Genomic DNA, 24,676 nt, shown 5'->3' on the forward strand with positions numbered 1-24,676 from the left:
GATTATTTCATTATTAATAGCTCTGAACTTCCCCTCTTCTTTCCTCACCTCTCTTGCCTCGTATATATATATATATATATATATATCTTCCGCCGCGGGTTTATCTCGTATATCTGCTGCGTCACCCGCTCTGCGTCTCACTTTGTTCATGTCCTGCATACCATGTGTCGACCCCTAAGAGGACCATGTGAGTGGGAAGTTATTAATACTCCATGCGCTGCCTGCTGGCAGCAAAGATTGACGCCGGCTACACAAAAAAGAGGGGCTTTGCTCGGTGAAAAAAAAAAAATCTTCTGTTAAAAATGATCTGTTTTGCGCTATAGAACTTTAAAACATCATGTGTTCAGTCATTTCCTGCATTTGTTCAGAGGGTGGAGATAGTTTATAATGGTGCCAGCTGCTCAGCACCAACATACCTGTGAGTACCTGCGGAGACTGCCGGCTGAGTCTGTCACTACGGCTGCTTGTGCTGTGTGGACAGCGACATCATCGCCCTGTCTTACAGGTGAGGCGTCGGCCCACTGAGGCCGCTGCTCTCGTCACAGTTCCTCTCTGGACAAAAGGAAGCGCAGACCAGGTGGTGATCTCTTCACATCTCAGTGATAACGTTGACTGCAATCTTTGGAACAAAAACGGAAGATCGACTTAAAGGCTTGAGCTGCGTCCGCATTGAGCCGTCCAGCCTAAGTGCCTATGAGCAAAGACGCTGATAACGCGGCAGCCGTATCAGACTACCCACTGTATATGACCTCTGACCTTTCCCTCAGGAATGTTAATGAAAAAACAACTCTCCCGATTGCGCCATACTATGCAAAACAACACCGCTGACGAGGTCACCGACAACGGAGCCCGCTGCTTGGAAAACAGTGTCACAACCATAACAAAAACCACATCTCAACAAAAGCGATTTCCCAACACCTCCCACACAAAATAACCATCGGGCGCTGATAAAAGACAACTGGCTGAATCCCACCCACCGACAGAGATACCTCATACCAGTGGGAGTTGAGAAGGAAGACTAAATATTTGGGACTTTCCAGTGGTTTGGTTGCCAACTTCCCAAAAAACATCTACATTTTCTCAATATTACCCTCATGCATATGTCTGACACTCATGAAGAAAATAACAATCATTTCAATGCAACTGAACCCAAGTCTGCTGTCCCTTTTGGACTGCTTTAGTCTGCTTTCCTGGCTTTCACTATTACTTTTTGTAAACATGCAAACAGGAAATATCCAAATGCATCCAATATACCAAAACAAAAATCAATGTGACAAGGGGATTGGTTCAGGATGTAAGATTCGGCACCAAAAGCACTCGTGATTTCAAAGAAACATCTTGGAATTCCCCTCCTGCAATTTTTGGAAATTTCTTAAATTCTCAGAAACAAAAAAAACTGTCCATCCAAAATGACCAACAGCGATTCTGTAATCATTCACACATGGAAATACAAACACTTTGTGTTTAAAAGTTTGACAAACAACAATTCATACAGACAAGTTGTTCTCTAGCATTCCTTTCTAAGCTTTTATCCAATCATTCAACATAATCCCGAAGTAGTCAAGGTTACACCTCCATTATTAACCACAAGTCCACCTGCCTCACAAAACAATTTCATTATCCCGGTAACATGAACTCACTTGTATCCTCACAATTAAATCAAAACAGATTCGACTGAAAAGCTCAACGTGTTACTGGTGAAATGGACACACGAGTGTGGAGAGAATACGGATACGGAACCTTGTGGCGAAGATAATGCAGCGAGGGGGAGAATGTGTGAAACCAAAGTTTTGATCCATCAGGCCCCGGTCGATGTCTGGCTCTCAGCCCCGAGTCGTTTGCAGACGGATTCTAATCTCAGTGTGGAGGTGGGAGGGGGGGCGACTGCACACGCATCTGTCAATAACAGGTTGACGTTTAGGGTGGAGGAAGGTTGGTGCGAGGCAAAATTCAATTGCATCAGTGAACTGGTGTTGAGCAAATAAATCTCAGCTGGGACTGTGAATAACTGAGTCACTTCCTGCGTCTGAATTACTACCAGTTTGCTGCAGCCTAAAGCTGCTGAGTGGAGCAGCAGCAGATGATGAAGCCGCTCACGCAGACATACACACACACCGGCATGCGCACAAACACAACAGACGCTGAAGTTCCCTCGCTATAATAGAAGTGGTGAAGGCCACTGGTCATTAATGAAAAGATACACAATGACACTGTCAAGAGACTGAAGTTGCGTGTTTTTGTGTTCAATGCCAAGTTTATTTTGAGTTTGACAACTCATCCTTGAGGTTGGGCACATAACAATCTGTACTTAAAAGTTCACTTACTGGCTTGATCCGGTGCATTCGACACTTGGACGAGCATGAACCAACATGGACGAGGAGCGGGGGGGGGGGTTTAACTGTGGATAATCCGAAAAGCCTTTTTGAGGCGCTTCAAAGCCCTGAGGCTACTCGGCATTCAGCTCGATCCACAACACTCGCTCAATTTGCTGTATTTAAATACACATTTTGAGGAAATAGGCCGGATCAAGAGAGCACATTAGTCAACGAGCAAATTGTAAAAATCTTGGCTAAATCTCCAAAGCCAAAGGGAAAAAACACATCACTTGTCTCTTGATTCGCTGCCTGCTCAATGACTTCTCATCATCAACAAATATTACAGGCAAGCAAAAGGACAAACGTCATACCACAAAAAAAAAGAACAGTTCAATAGTGCTGTGGTTTTTTTTTTAGACGCTATTGTTGGCGATTTCTTAATCTTTAACAGTATTGGGTGAACGGAAGGTGCTCCGTCTCCTCCCTGTACGGGAATCGCTCACATCCCAAAGCCTCCTCCTACCAGAGTGGAGTTCAGCAGAACAAGGATCAGCATGTGCGGTGGACACAACCTTCATTGCTTCTACATTTCTGTCTACAGACTGTGACTCATCTCTGCCTCATGGAAGTGTTTTCACTGATGACAGAAACCTTGCAGTGTGTTTCCCTGCTATGGAGGGACTGTGGAGGACTGCATGGACTCCTTCTATCTGGCAATTGACCTTCATCTCTTCATGGAAAAAAACACAATCCATCTGGTCATTTTTGCAACTAGAGGCGGATTAGCTGACTGTCCTCAAATGTTTTAAAGTGTGTAAGTGCAGAGTCAACGTCTTTGTGCTGTGAGGAGAGCAATAAACCGGAGGAGGAGAGAAAAGAGCGTTGCGATCTCTCAAACCTCATTCACTTTGGAGTCTCATACATTCATTACTGAGATTGCATTGCGAAGGGCAAGCTGTCTGCAGGCCAAGTAAATGACAAAACACTCACACACACACACACACACACACACACACACACTTGGAGATGCAGAGAAAGGCCGTGCCGTGATGGATTTCTGCTCATCGTGACCATGACACATGACCTGCCAGAAGCTTCTATTGGACCGGAGGGCAAATGTGTCAAAGAAAATGCTTAATGCGCAACGAATGAGCTCAGCTTCATATTTTAATCAGCTTCTCTTTTCACATTCAACAGTCTGAATAGTCTAGGGGTTTTTGGGAGACTTTAGAGGCAGAATATTGCTTATTGCCAGGACGTACAAGCCGTAGGTGTGTTTGGGGCTGAAAGAAAGCATGACAATCCCAGTTAATTCTCAGCAGGAGATGACCAAAGAGGTACTATAACGACAAAAATACACCCCTGCATGAGGGAAACTACTTTACAGCTGCATTGGTGCTGCCTGGCTTGTCGCTGGGAGGAAAATAGAGCCCTTTGACAGCATATTCTATTTCAACAACATTCAGTATTAATTGGTTTCTTCTGTATTTGAATGTGTGTGATTCCATCACTAAACAAATAGACACCACTCTCCTTGGTTGCTCGTATCTTGTCTGTTCTATAATGCAGCAGCACTTGTCACCGTATTGTTTAATCTGCACTATTCTGCACACGTCTCTGCTCTCGTGTGTCCCAACAACAAAATCCGACTTCCACTGGTGGTCTGTAAGACAATCTGATAACGCAGCCAAAGGCATCGGGGTCGGTGACGGGTCTGGCACAGATGTAGTCACACACCAACCGGAGAGGCTGTGAATGCACGGACTCGTGTGTGTGTGTGTGTGTGTGTGTGTGTGTGCATGCGTTTCTCCTCCTGCATGTATGCGCGCGGTGTCACAGCTGCGAGCTGTAACTCGAGGTTCATCAAACAAAGAAGCAGACGGGGGGACGAGAGATGAGAGTCAGCGGAGGGATCCTCTTACCATGATGAGGCCAGTGGTGATCGGGTCGTTGCAGCCGTGGCACAACTCCCCGAATTTGGCCCAGTAGTCCTTCTTGCAGTAGAGTCGTCCATCTTTTTCGTAGTACCAGTGGGACAGCGAAGCGCTGCACTCGCAGCACCTGAGGGAGGAAGAGACGGAGAGAGATACTACATGAGCATTTCAGCATTTTTGGCCAAAAAACAGTCCCTGAACCCCTGAAGAGATTAATGTCCAAAACCCAAGGTTATTCCATTAACAAACCACAGAAAATATACAGTATGAAACAATAATCCACAAAATCAGAGCTGGGGCCAGAATACATGTTGAGACTTTGCTTGATGAATAAATAAAACATTTAATTGATACTGGAAATGGTCCATTAATTGTCTGTAAAGTAATAACGATACAAATGACCATCTATTATTTTTCTTTTTTTAGAAAAAGCAGAAAAGTGTCAAATGACATTATGAATATGTCACTGAATGAGCAGTTCAGACCTCCCTGTACTTTAAAATGTTATTGTGTTGACAGACCATGACGTTGTACTTCACCCTCCAACACCTGACTCTTCCAATGACACCATGCAGGACCTCAAATTATAGTTTACATGTTGATAATAATCCCTTTGTGACTCTACCTCACACCACCATGAAGTGGAGCAGACAAATGAGAGATCACACCAAAAGACACAGACCTGTGACTGGACCAAAGAAAACATAGTAGAACACATAACAATGTAACGGCAGTAGATCATTTTTAGCGCCTAAGTTAAATGAATCTATTAACCCTTCTTTGTTGTGAATATGAGAAGTGGACGTAGTCACCATGTTATCTCCCTTTGGCTTGTGGGATGACGATTGGAAAGTTCTACATTTTGGCCGTTGCCATTTAGTCCTTTTGCAACCAAAAGTGACACAGGAGGGTGGAGTCAACTGTTGCCATGGGAGACGCCCTCCGTGCTTAATGCGGTTTCCCCAAACGTATGTCGCTAAAATGACTTAATCCCCTTTTGAAACATGAAGGAAATGTCAGATGTGTTATGACTGCGTTATTATATTTATTCATACAGGTGCAGCTTATTTCCTTTCACAAAAGTGCCCTCTCGTGTATAGACAATTACAGTTCAACCTAACAACAAAAGAAAAGGGAAAGCGTTATAAAAGAAAAATAGTCCGTCTGTAAAAGTCTGGATGAGGTCATCCTGATCGGATGCTGACAGAGTGGAAGGACAAAGAGTCAGAGACGGACACGGGGTGATAATATAGAGACTGAGGGGATGATATAGCAAACACACAATGCAAACCAGTAAACAGCCAGAGATAAAAACAGGTGAGTAACACGTCCTGGGGATTGATGGCAATTCTAATCAAAAGAAAGAGGCTGTCAACAGTAACTCAGGTCCATCTGTTGGTAGAAAGACACAGCGGGATAATCCAGCCAGCTCCTTGCTGATCTTCCCTTGACCACACGTTGTGTCTTTGCGTGTTCATTTTCATTATGCCCGGTTCGGACACAGATCTTCATGCATTAGTCCATGTGGCTAAGCGGGGGGCCATTTGCTCTGCATGTGGCCATGAGTCTAAAAGTGTGCTAATCCCCTTGTTTATGGTAAAAGCATTTTATGTATGTGTGAGTTGATGCACTTGCGTCTGCGTGCTGACGGGCTCGTATGTGCTTGCAATCTGTATAAATCGGTCTGTGTATAACAGCCGTGACTAAGTGAGTGTCTCCAGTCCTTCCCAGCGGAGCTCCCCTCCCATCAGCCAGCTGTCTGGCCTTCCAGCTCGTGGCAGCTTAAAATCACGACTGTCTGCTCGGAAAATATTAAAGAATGTGCATGGCTTCAGAGGCCGGAGCAGAATAAATCCCTTTGTCCCTCATCTCATCCCAAATGCTGTTCACATTTAAATATAATTCAAATTTCTTCACTTTATTTAGATTGCAGAGTTCTTAGTGACTGGCTCTGATGTGACAATTAAATACATATTGTTTGTCTCATTTTCTGGCAAAAAACGACTGGTTCAAACATCATACAGCATTGAACGTTGAAATTTCAAATAATAAAAATAATATTCAACGCACGATAAATGTATTGATTACAATGCATACTTTGTGGCTAGATCAAATAATCAGCTGATTAATCAATGATGCGATAGTCTTTATTTGAAGCCTTACACACAACACATTGCCACAGAATTGTTCTGCAAGGGCTTAAATGTGACCCGAAGCCGCGCAGATATGTCTCCCCTTCTTCAGAGACGATGGGACACGTGTCTGGCTGGTAAAGTAACAACTAAAAAAACTCATTCAAACATTCAGCAGATGCAGCAACTCCCTTTGACATTGACAGAGGATGCACCTTCTGCGTAAGTCTGCACACACACACACATCTGACCTTTCAGCACATACACATACGGATTGATTTATCGGATAGACAGGCACACCCACTCGTCCCCAGCATCTGCATGTGGAGCTCTACCGCAGCTCAGGCAGATTGTGGCAGAGCTGCTTCAGTATGCAACGTGTTTTGGTGAGCATGAGGGGGGGAGGAGGAGACTTGGAAGTGGGTCAAGGCTTTCAGAAGACGTCTGCAGCTTAAAGCTACTCGGCTGTCTTGGCTCTCCTCCACTCAATAACTGCCTTTCACTGCACACGCCCATCCTGCAAACCCCTGCTGGGGCAAAGTCATACCTAGGGAGGGCACACACACACACAGGGAGGAGTGATCTTAGAGCTCTATGGCGTCTTCGTAGTAAAAAGCTCTCGGAGCAGAGCTGGGTGTGGCGGCAGAGTGAGGGAATGCATAAGTGACTCCCAGATGAAGACACCACATTTCTGCCTTCGGGACAAGAATGTTGTTTCAGAGGTGGAGAGGAGACAGGCAGCAAAGTTCCATGAATATGTAAAATCCTAGAACCTTGATAAAAAATGCTATTTCCAGTAAGTGTGTTAGTGTGCTGACTTTTGGGCGTTTTCATGTGATTGTGTTTGTGTTCGCATCGGCACAGACGTGTAAGAGGATTATCAGAGTAAAAGACTCAGAGAGTCTGCACGCTCTGGTATGATGATCCAAAAACTCCAGCTCAATGCAAAGCTTAGCAGTCGCTCATTCTCACACACGCTATGACACCTTGAGTAGAAGAAAGTCAAATGAATATATGCAAATAATAAACGGTGACTACAGGACAGACGAATAAATTAGACTAAATAAAAGACTAAATAACAGTAAATAGTATTCATTTAAAACACTGATCATGGTCATACAAATCAAGAGACAAAAAAAAGGCATGATGTTCAGACATAAACGACCCCCATTGAACAAGTGAGAGGCAGCACAGCAGCGGTCAGACGCCACGAAGACCCACTGGATCCCCTGAGGGTCAGCAAACAGCCAATGAGGGAGAGGATGAGATGGAGGAAGACAAGTTAGTAAATCTGGAACTGTCCCCCCGCCTGCTCAAATCCCCGATGGAATTAGCTAAAGGTGTCAGATGGGGCAATAAATTCCTTTTTCCAGGTCAAGAGCAGGCAGCCTTTAACCTTCCCGTGTTTCATAACGTTCAAGGTATTTTACAATTACTTCCCAAGATCCTGTCTATCTGAGATGATGATTTTTACATGCTAATTGTATAATAAAAGAATATACAACGTTCACCATATAATTACTACTTAACATGTCAGCAAAATGTGCACAAATGAAACAACAGGATGATGGTGCTTGGTGTTGGTGTTTTTTTTAAATGATGACATGAATCATCTCTAAACTGCATTTTATCTACCATAATTCCTATTTATTATTCCCAGTGAGATGATCTCATGGGACAGTTGCATGATCTAATATGTTTTTGAATGACAATGCACCCAATTCATCATGCTGGCAGCCTGACCCGGGTCAATACCTAACATGATTCATTTGTCCCAGTTGATGTCAATGAGCTTCTTTGTTGAATAAAATCAACATCACGTCAGAATGAATGAAGAAAAATCAAATTCCCAGAGGGACTGAACTGCTAAAGAGGTTGAGTAAATAAATAAAAGGAGAAATGATGACTTACAGGTACAACAAATATCTCCTCTGCATTAACATTATGTCTCTATTCCGCATATACGACACAAACATGAAATAGATAGTTATTAAATTTGGGTTTATTTAAGAACGTATTCTGTAACTATTTTGACAATAGATTGATAGTTTCAGTTTGTAATGTGAAATAATCGGCAGATGAATTAACAATACAAATAATAGTTAGATGCAGGCCTATTATTTATTTTATTAATTTACCATCAAATTCCATCTGCAATCTTTTTTTTAAATTAAAGGATTAACTGTAATTACATTTTAAGTGTCAAATAGATTGGAATAAATGCAGATGTGAAGTCCTAATATTTACAGTTTACAGTCCAAAAGAAAAAAGGCATTGCTTATATTTGCAGAACCTTACTGCAAACAAAGACCATTTTCCTTTTTCCATTATTTCTTCTCTTAGTCAACTAATATTTGCAGTTCGTAACTAAACAAAGCAGCAAATAGGGACGTCTTTAATGATAAACCCTAAAACGCATCCCAGTGAAATACATGAAAGATAAATCAAGCTGACCGTCCAGCTCGTATTCATGTAATGTGTGTGTGTGTGTGTGTGTGTGTGTGTGTGTGTGTGTGTGGGCAGAGGTCATTAAATGACGCGTGGGCTCACACCGCTACAGGAAGCAGGAGGAGTCAAAAGGAAACCGTATGTGTGTTCTGGCGGAGGTGTGAGCAGGTTCAGTATCGACCGACGGATGCAGAGCTGAAAGATTTTTGAGTAGCCACACCTCTCAAAACCAAACACACGTGCACTCACGTGCACGCTCCGATGAATTATTAAATCTTTGATCATTTTAGCCGAGCTCAGAAGGACATCCATCTCCTTCTGTCGGTAAATACAGCAGAAATGCTTTTGAGTACTCAATAAACAATACACAGGTCTGCTCGGCCTTCCAGTAAAATCAGGAACATCAGACAATAAACATTTAGTCAATTGAGACCAATAACTATGTCTGCTCCATGAAAAAGTATTGCAGGCTAAGCTGAAATCCTCACAGACAAAGAGAAGATTCCACCTCTGGGAAACATAAAAGGGGGTTGTGGCTTAGAGGGATGGAACACACACACACACACAGTCTGGGGGAGACCCCTCTCGTTCCCCACAGACATAAATAGATTCCTGGTCCAGTGTGTGTGAGCACACAAACAAACACAATCTACCTATGACATTGATTTACATTGATTTGGCCGAATTTGTTTGGTTTGATACAAACACGCAGACATGCATCCGTTTATCTCATTCTCACAAACACTCGTTTTTGTTTGCCCTGATTTTATCCCCCCCCCCTACTCCCTCTCCATGGCAACACAGAATGCCATCGCGATGATGTCAGTCTCTCGCGGAAGATAAAGGAAGCATTACCTCATGCTAAACCCTCCGTTGCTCCCCGTTGGGTGGATTCTCCACCAGGAAGTCCCTCAGCCAATCAGGCTCCACCACATTCCGTTGACCTTGTCAAACACCAGCTCAGCAGCTTTCAGACCTGCTTTTACCCCCCCCCTGGCTCCCCAGCACTTGGTCTTTGTTCAAATTAAAGAAACTAAAGCAGAGTAGACGAGAGCAGGTCGTGCATTTTAATCAATGTTTCAAAATTGCGCCCTGAGTAGCTTTGGCTGTGCGCCGACTGGGGGGGAGACAAGGTCTTTATCTGTGTCCCGGTGGCCCATTCAGCCGGTGAAAAGGAGGCCTGGCACGCTGCGTGTGAATGATGAGCGCCGCAGCAGTTTCCTTTGTGACCGCTAAGCCGCCCTGACTGACTAACCGTCAGCTCAGTCGGTCCGGGGACGTCTCACTTGTTCTACTGAGACGAAATGATAATTCAGCAAACTCTGGTGAACCATGATGAGTGTTTCATCGGCGTTCAGGAGAGACAGCGGAGATCCTTTTCCTGCATACAGGAAGTGAACCAGGTATTTCGACTGACACTTTAAGAATCCACACACACTAATTGTATTGTAATGTATTCACTTTTAGCCACCATTTAAGTCCAAATAATGTTAAAATGTGTCCCCCCCATTAAAACAGACCAGAATGCATCGTGTGCAGAGCGAGCCGATAGGTACAATCCAGGCAGTCCGGCTGGAGTAACCTCTCGATGCGTCCGTAACACTTACAGCACATGGCAGCTATCACAACAAAAGATAAGTTCAGCCAAGTGGAATTCAGGAATGAGCTTTAATGCCTCACAGGGAAGTCCTGAAGATGACATCATGTCAGCAAACTGGTCGTCACGACGCCTGAGCAAACTCCACTCAATGAAATCCGGACGCAGGCTCTTTTTTTTTTACGATAAAGTATCTTTAAAGGATTTAAATGAAACAATCAGCGTCAAATAGAAGAGTGACATGACTCACAAAATAAGGAAAATAAGAGCATTAATCTTCCTTTCCTCACATGCAGGGTTTAAGGCTGGAGGTTATCTGCTGCGAAGGGAACCAAATTGAATTTTCAAGGTGTGATTAAAGTATTGTAGCGAGAGTCAAAGGTTGAAGCTCGGAAGCAGGTGATTAATCAAAAAGTTCCTACACACAGGACGAATCCGAACCCGGGAGACGTTTCGGCGAGGAGGACGAGGAGTTCTTTGTGTAACAGGATGAGAGGGAAAAGGAGAATATAACAGAATATAACAAAAACATCAGATACAAAATTGAAAGATGTTGTGATGGACTGGAGGTGATAAAATATAACTCTTTCTCAAATGAAATCTTGAGCAAAGTAGTTTTGTAATAATGAGTCAGTATGTGGGGATAACTGAGAGGATCTGTTCATTCTAATTTGACTTGTAAAAATAATTTACTGTAATCATAAATTGGGGGTTTTATCTTTGTTTTTAATTTGTTTAAAATACGTTTTTGTTTTGAATACAACCAATAATTGCATGAATGATCAACTGTAAAATAATCAAATATGCCAAAATCATACAGAAGCAATGAAATTATATATTAAATAACGTAATAAACATCGAAGAGCCATGGCAAAAAACAAAGATATCAAATCTGAATCACATGTATTAATAATCTAATGCCGTTTGAAAGTATTCACACAATTATAAATACAAGAGTTATTTTGGCTTCCTAGATGAACAAATTGAAATGACAGTTTCCCCCTTTGACAGCCTGGTTGTGCTGGATAACATGTGTATCTACTTTGAAACACACACACACACACACACATCTAAGATATGAAACTATGTAAAACCCTCAACATGCAAAGTCACTTCTCACTATTTTCACTCGCAGGAACAAACACAGTCCTGTTGCAGATGGAGAAATAGAATGGGAATATCCCTTAATATCAATGAAGCCCACATCCCACACTATGCCCGTCACATGCACGGCAGCAGGGATTGATTCACCGCCTTTCTTTGACGAAAGAAGGAAGTTACTAATAAATACGGGTCTTTGCTCGCAGAGACAGAAGTGTGACTGATGTGAGCGCGTCATGAGGGAAGTGAGAGACAACTTAAAGAGAAACGAGTAGATCATCTGAGCCCACGGAGGGACACATTTCAGTCTCTACATCCCTCCGTGTGCAACTCGAACACTGAATATGTTCCGTCATCTTTACATTAATGAAGCAGGTGCTCCCGCCTGATCGCACAAAAACAACCCTGGTGTGTTTTTTTTCAGCTTCATTTCAGCTGAAATGATAAAAAAAAAAATTTTTACATGATCTTTTGTCAAGTTTCTCTGTGAGGTTCTGATGTTCTTCATTGTCTACTGTGATACATACGGGTGTATCATGAAAACTGGCCAAAGGTGGGGTTAACTGGCTCCACGTTTGTCTGATAAAAACACAACAAAAAATCATCTGTTAATAGTTTTGGCTATAATTAAATTATTGCCAAATATTTCAATTGGTGTTTTCGTAAGCAACAATGCAGAACATCTGATGGTAATCAAATTCCCAAATGTGAGCAGCACACGCAGAGCTAATACAGCGTGGTCAAAATGTTATTCTGGGTTTGTGGACAGTTTGTCAGACAAAGAAGACATTTGAAGATGTCAGAATTATGGGCTATAAGCTTGAATGTCTACGATTCCATGTATCCACAAATCTCTCTCTCTCTCTCTCTCTCTCCGGCCATCTGTCAAACAGCCAAAACGACCCCCAGAAACTTTAAATCTCGGTTTCATCCTCCTCCCGCTAGAAACTCAACAACAAACATTCATCCACGTCCTTCCACTGCCACACTTACCGTCTGAGCTGCCTCTCGCTGCGCTGGTTCTTTGCTGACATGTCACCCGTGGGAGCGGCGGTCTTGTTTTGGCAGTGAGGCGACAGACTCGTGTCAGCAGCTCTGATGCCCGACCAGCGTCGCTGTCACAGCCATCAGTGAGGCTCTATCTCTCTCTCGCTCTCTCTTTCCCTTCCTCCACTTCCTCTCAGTGCAGCTGCACAGAGGGGGTCACGCTTCTACATCAACTATTTCCTGTCCTCTGCCCCTCCCACTGCATGGCCTTTTCTTCTTTCCATCCTCATCAGAGCCACCCTGCTAATGTCAACTCCCCATTTCCATGAACTATTCTCCACCCTCCCACCTCGTCTCAACTCATTTCATCTGTCAACCCCCCCCGGAGCGGAGTGCCTCACCCTCGATAACACAACAGTGATCGCACAAGTTGAGCTGTGTGAAGAATGACCTCATTTGAGAGCGTGGCTGAACTCACAGTTACACAAACACGACGTGTCCTCCGGGCTGCGGCGCGTCTGTTCACAAACCAGCTGAGTCGGATATCGCCTGAACTTGTATCGGCGTCACCGACCAACTGCCCAGAGGGATCCAAACATCCTCTGACATCTGGACTCGGACACGGAGGAGCCTGCTGGATGATTTGGCATGTGCAGAATATCACCTATCATTAATATACACGGTATATATTGGTATTATATATAAATGTTTGTTACTCAAACATTTTCAAATGAAAACATTTGATGTCTTCTTGAACCTCAAAAGTATGAACATCTGCTTCAAAACTCTCCTGAGTTACACCTTTTCTACATGATAGAAAACTGACTGCAAACTGTTAGAATTTCAGATTCAGATACAAATAGAATTGTCTATTTAATAACAAGTACGATATATCATGAAGGAAAGCATCAAATCCTCACGTGTGAGATGCTGAAACAGAAAAGTCTCGCCACATTAACACCGATGAACCGTCAATACTGCCAAGCACTTTTTACTGACTCAGTAAACAATCCGACCCGTAGGAGCCGTGAATCATCCTTCTGTCACCGGGCAGACTTCATCTGCAGGCAGAAACTGCCGAGTCACTGCAGCCCCTCGTGTTGTCTATTTCTGAGCCCCAATTCCCTGTTTTCAGAGAGCTGCAAGGAGAGATGTGCTGTAAATGAGACTCTGCCACATCTGCACACAGCTGTTATTGTAGTTATTAGGTGATTTTTTTGTATCTTTTATTTAGACAGTGGCAATAATGTAGCTGGTGCGGACGTGAGTCAGGGTGTAGAAGGACAGACGGAGGCAGAAGTGTGTCCTGTGGCAGAGGGTGGCTTTCATCAGAAAAACAGTGCACATGATCAGTAAATGCACACTGGAAGTGTTAACGAAGAGCGAGCCCTCGCCGTCCTCTGGGACGACTGTGGAAGCAGAGACAGTTTGGTTGGCAGCGGGACGGTGCTGCACTGCAGACCGACTGCAGCACGGCTCGAGCTTTCAGGGCTGCAGTCAAAAAACGAGCACATATTGATAAGATGCTTCAGCATGTTTAGTGACACGGTGAAGCCGCTAAAGCTACAGACAAATGGAAACAAACGGCAATAAATGCATTTGACAATACTGATTTGACTCGGCATTGAAGACAATAGGACGAGATTGTAAAATGTCCACACAGTGGATGAAGAACATGAAACCAAAAGGACCAGAAATCCCCTTGTTCCTCATTCGCACGAGGCAACAAGCGGCTTGGTCTCCAGCATCACCTTCTTAGTACAGCTGGTGTCTTTACTCAAATATCGAGGGCTGCTTTAAAAGAATCCTTTCTAATGCACATGCATGAAGGCTTTGGAACTTCTTTTTTCTTGATGAAGAGCTCAAACATATTTATGAATGGATACGTTTCAGTCCCGTTTCATTCAACAGCTGTAAGGAACGTAACGCTCACTCTCATCTGCATCGATAGGAAGACGTTGGTTTTTTGGCACTTAAACCAAAAAAGTAATTACCACAATCGTTTGATAATATACTGTTGGTCTTTTTCTTCACATGCCACTGAATGAAAAGCGCAGGTGTAAAATATGTGGAGAAAAGGGGCTGAATTCCATTTAGCTGCTTCGGTTTCAGGGTCCTGGTCCCACTGGTTTACTGAGACACTTGAATCATTAGTTAATGTTTTAGAACTTCTGCTTTTTTCAAGTGGAAATGTTACGACGACAGTTAAACACACGGCTTTTAAAGTTGAACCAAAAGCGAACGTCCACAAAATACTGGTAAAATATTGTGTTCCAAATGAAACGAGAGAAGCAGGAAGGCGATCTGTAGGCTGTGACGGATGTTTATAACGTAAGTGTACATGTCACCTTTATTTAATCATGAATACATTTGTCTCCTCTGACCTGGTTTGACTGTTTGTGTTCCTCTGGGAGTCGAGGACTTTTTCTTGTTGATATTCACGTGATATGACACCATCCTCCAATCTGTGAGGTTTCTTTTCACTGCGCTTCATATTCTTGTGCCTATGAGTTTCCTATAGTTTTATGTTTAGCAGCATTCCTAGTCAAGAGGACGCTGTGGTGTTTGTAGTAACAGTGGACATTTGGGGAGAATGTGAAAACAGATCTCAGCACATCTTCCCATGAAGGCCGCTGCATGTATGTACAGTGAGCCGCTGCTATTTTGAGGTGTTCTTCTCTCCAGCCCCCCGGGACCCCGCAGTCGTCAAACAGCACTCTGGGGACTTTCTTTTTGACCTCCCAGCTGCTATTATTATTGTCTCCACTTCCTTTTCACTGCAGTGATGCTCCTTTGCAGCAGCAGGCTCCATTTCTCACTCCCACCAGTTCATTTTCTACAGAAGTCTTGAGAGGTTCTCTTGCATCCTCCTTTTCTTTGACAATCCTGCTCCTTTGATTGGGAACTGGGTCAAAGATTCCCCACCATTTCTAGACACGTTGTGGGAGGTAGAGAAAGATTTGTGATGATTTCTAGGAGGATGCAACACTTTTCAGGAGACTACCAGGTAGTACTTATTTACTGACATGGCTTCGCTCCTGTTGACTCCACCGTTGGTGCGCGTCGTGTCACAAAAGGGCTGAGATGATGTCGGACAGCTGAAAGAGTTTGAGGGAGCTGAAGTTTGCACCTAATGAGGCCGCAGTTACAAAAATAAATACAAAGTAGTGCTTTTATTTTTATGGCAAAGTACAAAGTGCATACAAATGCAAACACACCAAAAGGTGGGAAATTACTTCACTTGAGTGTGCACTTAAGTAAGCTATAAATGCAAAGGTTCTGAAAAAGACAACTCACTGAGACCAAATACAATTCTTCATTCACGCCGAGGCAGTCGGATGTGACTCCCTTTCTGCACTCTTTCATCATCACACACACACACGCAAACACAAACAAACACACTCTGCCCTGTGCCCAGATGGCCTCCTCAGATTTCTCATCCAGACATCCATCCGGGGGAAATCATTAACGACACACTGAGAGGTCAGTTTTCCACACGGCAATCCGACGAACAGAGTGAAAGGACGAGTGTCGCATTTCTAAAACATCTCAAGAATGCACCAAATGACGATTTTTCACCCATTAGGAAAGACAGACTGATCTAATCGGGTCTTTGTGTCTCTGCATCTGCATTCAAGCTGCATCTGAAACACAAAGTTCGCCTGTCTCATCTTCAACCGTTAAATGGATTCTCCACCAACACCAGGCCCCCAGCGGAGCCTCCTCTTAGTCAACGTGGAACAATAACAGCGTGGTATCCTCCGGTGGGACCCTGTACGTCCCCGCGGATGGAGATAAACTGTGTTGTGCCCCTACGAGTCAATGGCCTCCATGGCGGAGGTTTGTACCTTCAGGTACGGCTGCACGAGCCACTCGTCTTAATGGGATTATCAGCGCTGGCTTATCAGGGAGGGAGCGTATTATATTTCTGCCACAGTGTGATGGAATCGTACAAAAACAACAACAACAGACAAACACTAAAAGGCCCTCGCGTGATGCAGGTGTGGTTGACGGGTCTCTGTTTTTGCTAAATGTATTTAAGTTTCTGTTGTGCAGCGAGCTGCGTGGAATAAATATGTTAAATGTTTTTAATTAATCGAGGGAAATTCCAGTGGTGAAAACATTTGCTGCAAAAAGCAAATATATGACCCTTAAATCGCACAAAAAGCGGAAGTCTCCGATTACATTTTACAGTCTTCAAAGAATCAATGACCATTAGTGTGTCTCCACTATCTTTGAATCTCTTTATATTCAAAGAGTTATTTGACCTGATGCAACTGTATTGATCTGAAGATTGAGTGACAATAGGATGACGAACATGTAGCATGTAGGTGCTCTTAAAAGATGCCTTCAAAGGGAATGTGATGATGTAGATTTGTATCTGTGTGGTTCTAATATGTATATATATATATACACATATGTACCCATATATATGGGTATATAAGGGTTTACAATAATCAAATAATATCATGGTTTAGGAGGCTACGAAAACATAATTTCTGCGTTCCGATCAGTTAAGCCACAGACATACAGTATATTACATGTTGTAATGCTCAATGTTAAAAACCGTAATAGTGGTTGAAATCCAAGCAATGTGATGAATTCACACGGAGACACGTGAAGTCTCACTGCCCACTCACACAATGTGCCGCAGAACAATCCATCAAAAATCGAACAAGCTGAAGGCATCCTTTAAAAAGGAGCTGCTTTGGAATCAAAGTCAATGCTTTATCATCATTCAACGTGATCTCCAAAACCTGTTCGTAAAAATGTATACGAAAATCTTGAACATACAAATTTCGTAGTGATACATACGAACTGCTGGGGGTTAACCACGCCCCTTGAGTGAACGTCTCTCCGCCTCTCCGGATTTTTGGAGGGGGTTAGGGTTAGGTTACATCGTTAGACTTCACACAGTGTGTTTACAGGGTGCAGGTCCCCATTCACTTTGAATAGGGTGGCGTCATTTCGTATGTATCACTACCAAATTTGTATGTTCAAGATTTTCGTATACATTTTTACGAACTGGTTTTGGAGATCAGGCTGCATCATTTGATGTAATTATTTTTTGTAAACATTATTCAAACAGGTTTTCAAACCGCTCAATTGTGAGGGACTTCGCTACTGAGCTTCTGTGTCCGTGGTGAGTCATATGAATTATAGGAGTAATAAACGTGTTTAAACGATCACCCGAACTGGTCTTTTCCTTAACAACATATATATTTTTTTACAACAATTAACAGTCTAAACGCTATTTGATTTTGCTGCGACGCATGGCAGAGAAAAGAGCTGAAACCAGCTACTGTTATTGCTTAAACTTCACACAAACTACACTACACAGCGTTTTGTTTATTCATCAAAGGTCATTGTACGTGATTATTTATAATACCTATTTTTATTTTGATGTCCATTAACCGCTCCATTGGACAGCAGAAGGGATGATGGAGAAGGAGAGGAGGGAGAGACACGGGGAGAAAAATTGCAGCAGAAGGTGGATTTATTTTCTTTCCAGTGACCCAACCCTGCCATGGACTAATGGTTTTCAGCTCCACACTCATCCAGCGGGTCGCTGAAGAAGACGCCCCCATCACCTGACCTTTAAAGACTCGTGTGGACATGCCGGGGCGGGAGGGAGGTGGGCTAGTGTTGCACAGACCTGAAGCAGACGCTGTGCCAGTCACAGCTGAGGGCCTGGAGGTACTGCTCATCGTAGATCCTCTGTTTGCATCCCGCGCACACGGGCAAACGTCCTCCGGCTGAAAACGCGAGAGATTGCAGGTTACAGGAGGAACTGGCATCCACGGCTTTATGGTGCAATTCGCATAGAATCAATGGCAGTCCTTTGACGACGTGTCATATTCGCTGATATGGGTTTGCATGTGACTGCTATCTCTGTTCTTAACTCGCCTTCCATGCAAATCCTCACTGAGGCTCCGGATAGCAAACAAACAGCACAGAATAAATGCTTCTTCATTTTAGACAACATTCAACAGGCACATCAACAGATATCGTATTTATATCAAATCATTACATTTAGAAAAATAGAACAAGCCTGTTGCTGTTATATACAGATTATTTCTTAAGTGCTTTCTTTCTCAAAGTTATATAATGAAACTGAAACGAAATTTTTGTAGTCCGGTTAAATATAGTATACGATAAATCGTAATCATTAACCAGTGAATCTTGGTCAAAATATTGTAGCACTAGGAACACCATTTTTTTCTAATTCTGCTTACGTGACAAATCATTTATCATTTTTAATAAAAGAGTAAACTTCTCTAAAGGGAGAATATTAACTATGATATAAATCTCGGATGAAAGGACATAAAGGCGATAATCCCTTCATTAGTAGGCTTGAATCGTTGAGTGGAAGAAGAAGCTACAGATGAACAACTTTCACAATATTCTCAAATAACATTGCTGGGTTCTTGAAATTAGTGTAAATTCACATAATCAGATTTCAGAAAGACACTTTGTTGAATTATAGTGACAGTTTTTGCCTGTTCCCACCTTCTTAGCATAAAAGCAGACAATATTTCAATTCCTAAATTATTTTTTAAAGTGAAACTACAAAAACATTTCACTTGACCTGAGCCTGCGTGCAAATTACACAATGCAGGAAATCATCGGTGACGTTTCTGCAGCTGAAAAATAAAACAGCGTGCACTGTATTTATTACATTTATACTGTTATTTACTGATATTTTACAGACAAAAGAACAGCTAGAATAAATGTAACGGTCCTGAGTGCAGATCAGTTCAGAGTTTAACCCGCAGCTCGATGTCTGTATATTGTTGGATCAATGTTGGATCACAGGAGAACAAAGCAGAGGTTTTGATTACTCCTCCATCCTTTGATGGCGGAGGTTCCTGTGCGGTCGGCTCATTTCTGTAATGACTGAGCCGCCTTGCTGGAGTAAATATATTGATCCGATTGGCTTGAAAACTCGCTGGTTCGTGCTGATGGCTTTTTTTCTCCTGTTCCCCTCACTTCCCCTCTTTACTAATGAATGGGTTTCACCTCATTCTCTTTACCGGGGATTTTTTATATTTGAAAACTGGACCTCTGCTGTCTGCAAAGGTTTCAGAGAGGATGCAAATACCTCAGCAAAAAGCGCACAAACACCTGCCTTCTAACACGGACTCACACTCACACTACTTTTTCCTGGCAGGTGTCCCATCCCTCCCAAATCATGACTTGCAAAAACTCCCGCAGAGGTTCGTCCTGCACAGTGAGTTATTACATTAAAGGTGAGTAATCATGATCGAGGCTGAATGACAACTACAGTGAAATAGTGTCTCGAAACGAAACGTATTTACAGTGATACACAAATAATTATTCCAACGCTTGTTCTAGAGCAATTGTTCCCAGCATTTATTTAAACAATATTCTGATAATATATAATTTGCGTTCCAATTCAACAAAAAAATAGGCCATTTATTAATAAATTTAAAAAGATCAAACATTATTCCAAAGGCCAATGCTTTGTGTAGCATGAATACATTTGTTAAAACACCCAACAACCCACCAAACCATTGTGCTGGCATCATTTCTTCAGATAATGTTCCTCTCAGCAAATTAGATTGAGGAAAAACTTGGTTATCATGTTCTGAGAGGCATTAGTAAATCAAGCCAGTGAACCAGGAAGAGATAACTGAGGATTTGAATCGTTGATGCTATTATCTGCAACTCAACTCTGCAACTCTGTAAAACCTTTATGTGTCATGCAGAACAATAACTCCAAGATGCACATAATAAAAGTGTCTCATTTCGCATTAATGACGTCACAGTCCTCGCATTAGTTTGATCACTGTAACTTGCTTCTGCTTGTCACACGCTGAACACATGCGCACATCCTCTAGGTCGAATGGATGAGAGTGCTGCGCGCGTGGCCTGAGACCGCCGCATCCGAACACGAGACACGGCTGCGGCGGCACCACAATACGGACACGCAGACCAAAAAAAACAACGATGCCGCGTAGTATTGCCCATAAGCGCCGGTCAACGGAGGGGGGGTGGAGGGGGGGGGTGTAGTGGAAAGCGTGACGGGGTGGAACAGCGTCTTCCCGCCCCTGCGCGCCCAGCGGCGGCTCCTCACCTTCCTCCTCTCCCATGCGTTCGTCCTTCCAGGTGCAGCAGAGCAGCATCAACCTCATCCACTCTTTGGATACCGAGCTCCGGCTAAAGAGCCAGCCGCCTCAGGGTCGACAGATGAACGGGGATGTCCGACGGGCCACCGGCAGCTCCAGCACCCCCAGCAGCAGCAGCAGCAGCAGCAGCAGCAGTGCAGCGGTCCTGTCGCGGTTCGCTTCGGTCCCTCCCTGCGGCGGCCCGCGATGCTTCCTCCCCGGCGCCGATGCACGTCTGTGCGGCGCTTGATTCAAGAGAGACTGCCGACCAATGAAGCAGCTGAGCCGGGGAGAGGAGGACGAGTGGCGGCCAACCAGCAGCGCTCGTTGCTTTAATGAATGCATGTCTTCAGGGGGGGGCCCGGCGCAGTGCAGGAAACACCAATGAGCGGCAAATGAATACATAATGATAACCTCCTTTTATTTGGTTGATATGTTCAATGTAAACATAAAATATTGCGATATATAGAGATGCGTTTCTGCAACAAAAAATGCATCGTTTTCTTTGTCACTGGAGTCAATGGAAAAATGTTAAAGAGTAAGAGATAAAAGTGAACCCCAAGATGTAAAAAAGGATTATGATGAATTAATATTATCTTGGATTTAAACTAAGCATTCCTTTTAGGAACAACACAACAACAAACACAAGCCCAAAAGAGTTTTCCCTAATTCTTGCTACCACATAGTTACTCCTTTGTAGAAGTACCTACAATATTATACTGCAGTTCCACAGTGACACTGTTTCCAAAGTGGGACGTTTACTTCTGCTGATGGTGAACTAGATGTCCAGGGTGCAGCGCACGGGTCACTGGTCCTCCCAGGAGATCTCGGGAGAACAGCAACATGAGTTCATTATTTCCAGCTGGCACCACAAGAACAGTCAGTTAAGTTACCGCTGAGGCACAAAGCCAACCCCCCCCCCCCCCCCCCATCTGTTTGTTGTCATTACAACCAAGAGCTGTGCCAACTAATAAAACACACTAAATGTCGTCGTTCCTGATTCATTTTTGCCCAGTGGGACAAACAGAAAAGACTTACACCTGCGATATTATTACTTTGTGGCATGATGCTTGCAGCAAACTGATCTACCAGCCGAGGCACTTTGAGGGACAAATTGATGCGCCTGTGAAAAGCAATCACAAAAACAAAGCAGGACAACGCAATATCTTTTTTTACACATTGTATTTTGTTTTTTAATGAAGCAAATTGATGCTGGATTCCAGGAACAAGTCACATGTGTCACATGGAAATATAAAAAGTGCAAAACCACACTGTTCCTCCTTATAAAAAAACAGTTTTAAATAAAGATGAAGACTATCCCATGGCACATAGGACCAGGTCAGACCCAGCGGGGCTCAAAGACATTTCTTACACAGCGCAGAGTGAAGGAACCGAAGCCTGCGTTTATCAATTTAGTACACAAAATACAGTACACAACCACAGAGAGAGATCGGGTCACTTGGCAACAGCGCTCATGGACCTTTGGTTGGTGAGCCTTTGTAAAAGCAGCTCAAGTAAAGGATGAACAGTGGGATCATGCCTCTCACTAACACTTAGTCTCTCCCAATAAACAAAATTCAGTTGTACGATTCTAACCGCTGAATAAATGCGAAAGGAAAGGATCGTTCACGCATTCCTGGTAACAATAAAGCTATTAGTCAAAGAATGGTGCAATTAAGATATTAGTCAAAGAATGGTGCAAGACATCTTGAAAAGTCATGTGATGACAAATAAATGTAAATAACTGCTGTAATGAGACTAAACATTGGAAGCATAATAAAGCGCTCTATTTGAGACACTTAATGAAACATTCACACATATGTAATGAAAACGCCAGAGTAGTATTTTAGGCTTTTTTTTATATACTTTGAAGGCTTCCCCTGTAACGTCTTCAGCAAACACTGCTTCTTCATACATCACAAGTTTGGCAACGTTAGAAATTCATGGAAAACTGAACTGCGTAGCACCTAAAATCTTCAAAGTTACTGAGAGCAGATGGGTTGTCCAGAACCCCAATTCCTGCTGCTTTATACCCAGCAGGCTTAAAATAGCAGCAGAGAAGACGGGGAGCCAAGAGACGACATTGGGATTGGCCACATTTCATCCATTTTTCGGACGAGCCTGGACCGACCCCGACCGGATGACAAGCTCTGCACAGCGAGGTCTTATGTGGCTGAGGACAGCCCACCTTGATTCATGATTAAAACCGAGAGAGAAATCACTCACGTGACAGGCGACGTTCAGTCGGTCTTTCTCACAGTACAATGATACACGCACACACGCATTCGTGCACAACAACGACACATGGTGACGCACACACACACACACACACACACACTCTATTCTAATTAGGGGAGTGTAGTAAGGGGAGTGATAGCTGATTAATTTGAGCACATCATTGACTAAAGCCACGATCAATAAGACACGTCACATCTGAGCGTGTACAAACTTCTGGGTCGGTGGGTTTGCATAAAAACAGACGTAGAAGTCAATTAAAAAAACAAAACCAAACCTCTTTACATGTTTTCTAATGGGGTTTGTTTGCATATAAAATGTACATTTCCTATCATGCAGTAGCACCATGGTGTCTTGAGGTCACACTGGATATCTAGAGATCGTCTACTTCCTCCTCCTGCCACAGTACTTTCCCTGGCATCCTGCTACTCCACCTGCAGCAAAGAACAACCCAAGATACCAAATATTACACTTCACCCTTTTCTACGTTGTTTGCTCAGACCGACCGGAGATAGTAAACAATATTTTACCTCTGTAGACTCCTCCACCTCCTCCTCCTCCTCCAGCACCACCAAGGAAGCTCTGCAATGGACCGTACTTTGCTGCTTTGGCTGCAGAACAAGAAATGAATGAGCTGATTACTCTATTTATACACACTATTATGACTGAGTGAAGAACCTATACTGTGCTGCCATCGGCCCAGAGAAGCCCTTATACGCTAAAGACAGAAGGAGCGGTGTTTAAATTAGATGGATTTTTTGCTAGAAACTACAAGCAACGTCTAGTTTAAAAAAATCTGCACTCACTAGTGGACAAAAGGCATTACAAGAAGTACTATCCTGATTTCATATTCCTGTTACATCTAATATAATGATTAGTTAAACCATATTGCATATGAAAATATATAGCAATGGCATTCTTACCCAGCCTTTATTCATATGAGAGAACGACTAAAGTCCTATTTGTGAGTCAACTATCTAATTTCCCTACATGTACAATACTCGTGTCTCTTTGGAACATACATGTCAATCACAGGAGGCTGTATGTTGTAGTATTGCGTGTAATGTAATCCCATGACTAAGACACAGAGACAACCGTCACGCTCGCGTTCACACACACTGGCAGTGGGAAACTGGTTCACAAGGCGTTGGAAGTTCATACGTACATACTGTCCATAAATAACGTACGTTCACAGAAGTGTCCTCGAAAACTGGCAAAACATCAGATGCTGTTCAAAGCGCTGTCTGCAGTTATCTAAGAAACCGGACGTGTTTCTATTAAATAATCCCACCGTCCGTAACCAGAAGTTGCAGATTATCATGTGTTGAATGTACTGGTTGTGCCGTGCCATCTGACAAGCGCACACAACGACAACCCACGCGCCTCCAATCTCATCCAAATAATCTGACGTTGTCGCCAACGAGCAGAGAGAGAGAACGTTGCAAGCGTTTACATTTTGTTAATGTCACTTTCTAAGGTGGTGTTTTTATGATTGCACATGTGAGGAGACCGGCGGTACCTTGTTGAGGAGTCAGTGGGGCCGGTACATATCCACCTAGACAGCATCGTGAGAGATGAGATGGTACCATTAGAGTAGGACGAAACCTCTTTCGATACCTCCCACTATTCATCCTAGAGGGGATGCGGTGAGGGAAGTCGGTTGGTAACAGCAGCGGACTTGGATACACAATCACCGTTTCTCGTTTGCGTTTTGCATTGCAAAGACCCGGAAAAGAAATCCTATTTTTTCCAATTTAAGTTGCTGCAATTTCAATAGCATGACTTCCGAAACAGAAGA

At 43.3% G+C, this 24,676-nt stretch overlaps 2 protein-coding genes across 10 annotated transcripts in view; both read right to left on the bottom strand.

Annotated features, from left to right (window-relative positions):
• The window catches only part of limk1a (LIM domain kinase 1a), a 35,553-nt gene extending 14,593 nt beyond the window's left edge, over positions 1 to 20,960 (bottom strand). The window contains exons 1-3 of one of the 2 annotated variants that reach the window (XM_040175949.2): positions 20,613 to 20,960; positions 18,171 to 18,270; positions 4,238 to 4,376 (exon numbers count right to left, since the gene is read on the bottom strand). In XM_040175949.2, coding sequence (XP_040031883.2) covers positions 4,238 to 4,376; positions 18,171 to 18,270; positions 20,613 to 20,670 — 297 coding nt within the window. In that variant the 5' untranslated portion in view covers positions 20,671 to 20,960. Of the gene's footprint in view, positions 1 to 4,237; positions 4,377 to 12,520; positions 12,715 to 18,170; positions 18,271 to 20,612 lie in introns of those variants that run through there. The other variant, XM_040175966.2, reaches the window with a different exon arrangement.
• An 850-nt stretch (positions 20,961 to 21,810) lies between these two features.
• Positions 21,811 to 24,676, bottom strand: part of elna (elastin a) — a 41,323-nt gene continuing 38,457 nt past the window's right edge. For all 8 annotated transcript variants that reach the window (XM_078098248.1, XM_078098247.1, XM_078098246.1 and 5 more), the window contains 3 exons: positions 24,398 to 24,433; positions 23,409 to 23,489; positions 21,811 to 23,312 (listed from right to left, as the gene is read on the bottom strand). In XM_078098248.1, the coding sequence (XP_077954374.1) occupies positions 23,263 to 23,312; positions 23,409 to 23,489; positions 24,398 to 24,433 (167 nt within the window). In that variant the 3' untranslated portion in view covers positions 21,811 to 23,262. The remainder of the gene's footprint in view (positions 23,313 to 23,408; positions 23,490 to 24,397; positions 24,434 to 24,676) is intronic.

Source organism: Gasterosteus aculeatus, chromosome 1 (assembly GCF_964276395.1).
Source record: "Gasterosteus aculeatus chromosome 1, fGasAcu3.hap1.1, whole genome shotgun sequence".
NCBI lineage: Eukaryota > Metazoa > Chordata > Actinopteri > Perciformes > Gasterosteidae > Gasterosteus > Gasterosteus aculeatus.